Source organism: Phaethon lepturus, unplaced genomic scaffold (genome assembly GCF_000687285.1).
Source record: "Phaethon lepturus isolate BGI_N335 unplaced genomic scaffold, ASM68728v1 scaffold32312, whole genome shotgun sequence".
Lineage (NCBI taxonomy): Eukaryota > Metazoa > Chordata > Aves > Phaethontiformes > Phaethontidae > Phaethon > Phaethon lepturus.
The window spans coordinates 1-1,593 of NW_010521752.1; the positions used below are offsets into that span (position 1 = coordinate 1).

Here is a 1,593-nt window from a genome sequence, read left to right on the forward strand (position 1 = left end):
GGAGAGGGGCTCATCGCAGACCTGGGGAGGGAGGACGGGCGGGGGGTGGCACTTAGCCCCGACGTGATGCCTCACAGGGGAAGTCAGGCAGGAGGAGCTGGCAGAGGCAAATCCACGTGGTTGCCAATAACAGGAGGAAAGTTTTGGGCACGCTGAGCTCCAGGCAGAGCCCAGGGCTGAGGGGACAGCTGCTGCCTGATGGAGCTGATCCCCAGGCGTGCACAGGCAGGATGGGACTCCAGCCCCTGGCTCTGCCTGCTCCGTGCAGGGAGCTGCCAGCGTGGGCCGGGGGCAGCCCCCGCTCCCCTCCCCCAGAGCCGCTGGGGACCCAACCTTCAGGCTGAGGGAGGGGTCCTTCTGCTTGAAGAGGAAGTCCCAGACGTCCAGGGTCCCATCCGATCTGGTGGTGAAGAAGACAGACGGCCTCACGGTGCTCCAGCACCCATCCGTCAGGTAGGAGAGGTGGTACCTGCCAGCAGACCCGATGCAGTGGGGATGGGCTCACGGCCTCCATCCCCCTGGCCCCATGGCCGCTGTGGGCACACACAGCTTCCAGCACGTGCCTGCAGCCAAGAGCCCAGGCCCGGGCACCCTCCGTTCCAGCGCCCTTGGCCACGCTGGCACCGCTTTGCCTTGGGGACCGTCCCACCACCTCCTGCCTGACCTGAGCAGACCAGACCCTGCTCATCGTCTGTCCCAAAGATGCTCTTCCACTAAAAGGAAGAATTTTTGCAGGGCAAACATGCAGACTGACACCTACTTGGTCCACATAATTGACGATTCCTTGGTCTCCTCCGACCAGATTCGAGCAGTCCAGTCACCGACCGTCAGGAAGACTTTGGGATAGAAAGGGTTCCTGGCCAGTGCATAGACAGGTCCGTGATGGCCACTGTAGGTGCTGGTGATTTTTTCGGGGGGTGTCTTGGCCTTGCGGTTGCAGGCGATGACAATGCCCTGCTCTGTGCCTACCATGAACTTGGTGGGCTGAGGGTGAGAGCAGGAGAGAGCAGCAGTCAGCAGGCTGGGGACCCCACGGCGCGGGGGGCAGCGGGGCAGCAAAGGGCTTTGCTGAGCAGGGAGGGGGGGGGAGCTGCAGCCAGCGCCTGGGGAGAGCGGAGCCCTGGGACCTGTCGCGATCTGGGGGGACTTAGAGATCTAAGTGCCAGCAAGACCTTGTGTTTTGGGAGAACATCAACTCCTAATTCTTAAAGATGGGTGAGACCATGCTGCAAGCTGCAGTCTTGGGGTCAGTCTGGGCATCAGACGCTTGTGCCGTGCCCCTGGAGCCCTGCCCATGGGGCTGACTGGCACTGCCCGCCCGGCTCGGTTCAGCTTGGCTCGCCCCCCTGCCCAGGTGAGGATGCTGGTTGTGTGCAGGCAGGCAGGGAGACTCACCATGGTGGGCTCGAACTCCAGCGTGATGGCACCCAGAGCGTTCTCCAGGAGCCCTTGCCGGGTGATGTCCAAGACCAGCGTCTCGGTGGGCTCGGACAGCTTGCGGATGTCCCACCACAGGACCTGCACAGGACAAGCAGCGGGAGGGGGCTGCAGGGCAGGGGCTTCTCCTGGCTCAGCCGCAGGCGCTGGGGAACC

At 63.7% G+C, this 1,593-nt stretch overlaps 1 protein-coding gene across 1 annotated transcript in view; it reads right to left on the minus strand.

The window, feature by feature from the left end:
- Positions 1–6: 6 nt before the first annotated feature.
- DNAI2 (dynein, axonemal, intermediate chain 2) overlaps positions 7–1,593 on the minus strand; it is a gene marked incomplete at both ends in the record, with an annotated part of 5,175 nt that continues 3,588 nt past the window's right edge. Inside the window, 4 exons of the mRNA XM_010281619.1 lie at positions 7–21; positions 334–469; positions 761–984; positions 1,396–1,518. Coding sequence (XP_010279921.1) covers positions 7–21; positions 334–469; positions 761–984; positions 1,396–1,518 — 498 coding nt within the window. The remainder of the gene's footprint in view (positions 22–333; positions 470–760; positions 985–1,395; positions 1,519–1,593) is intronic.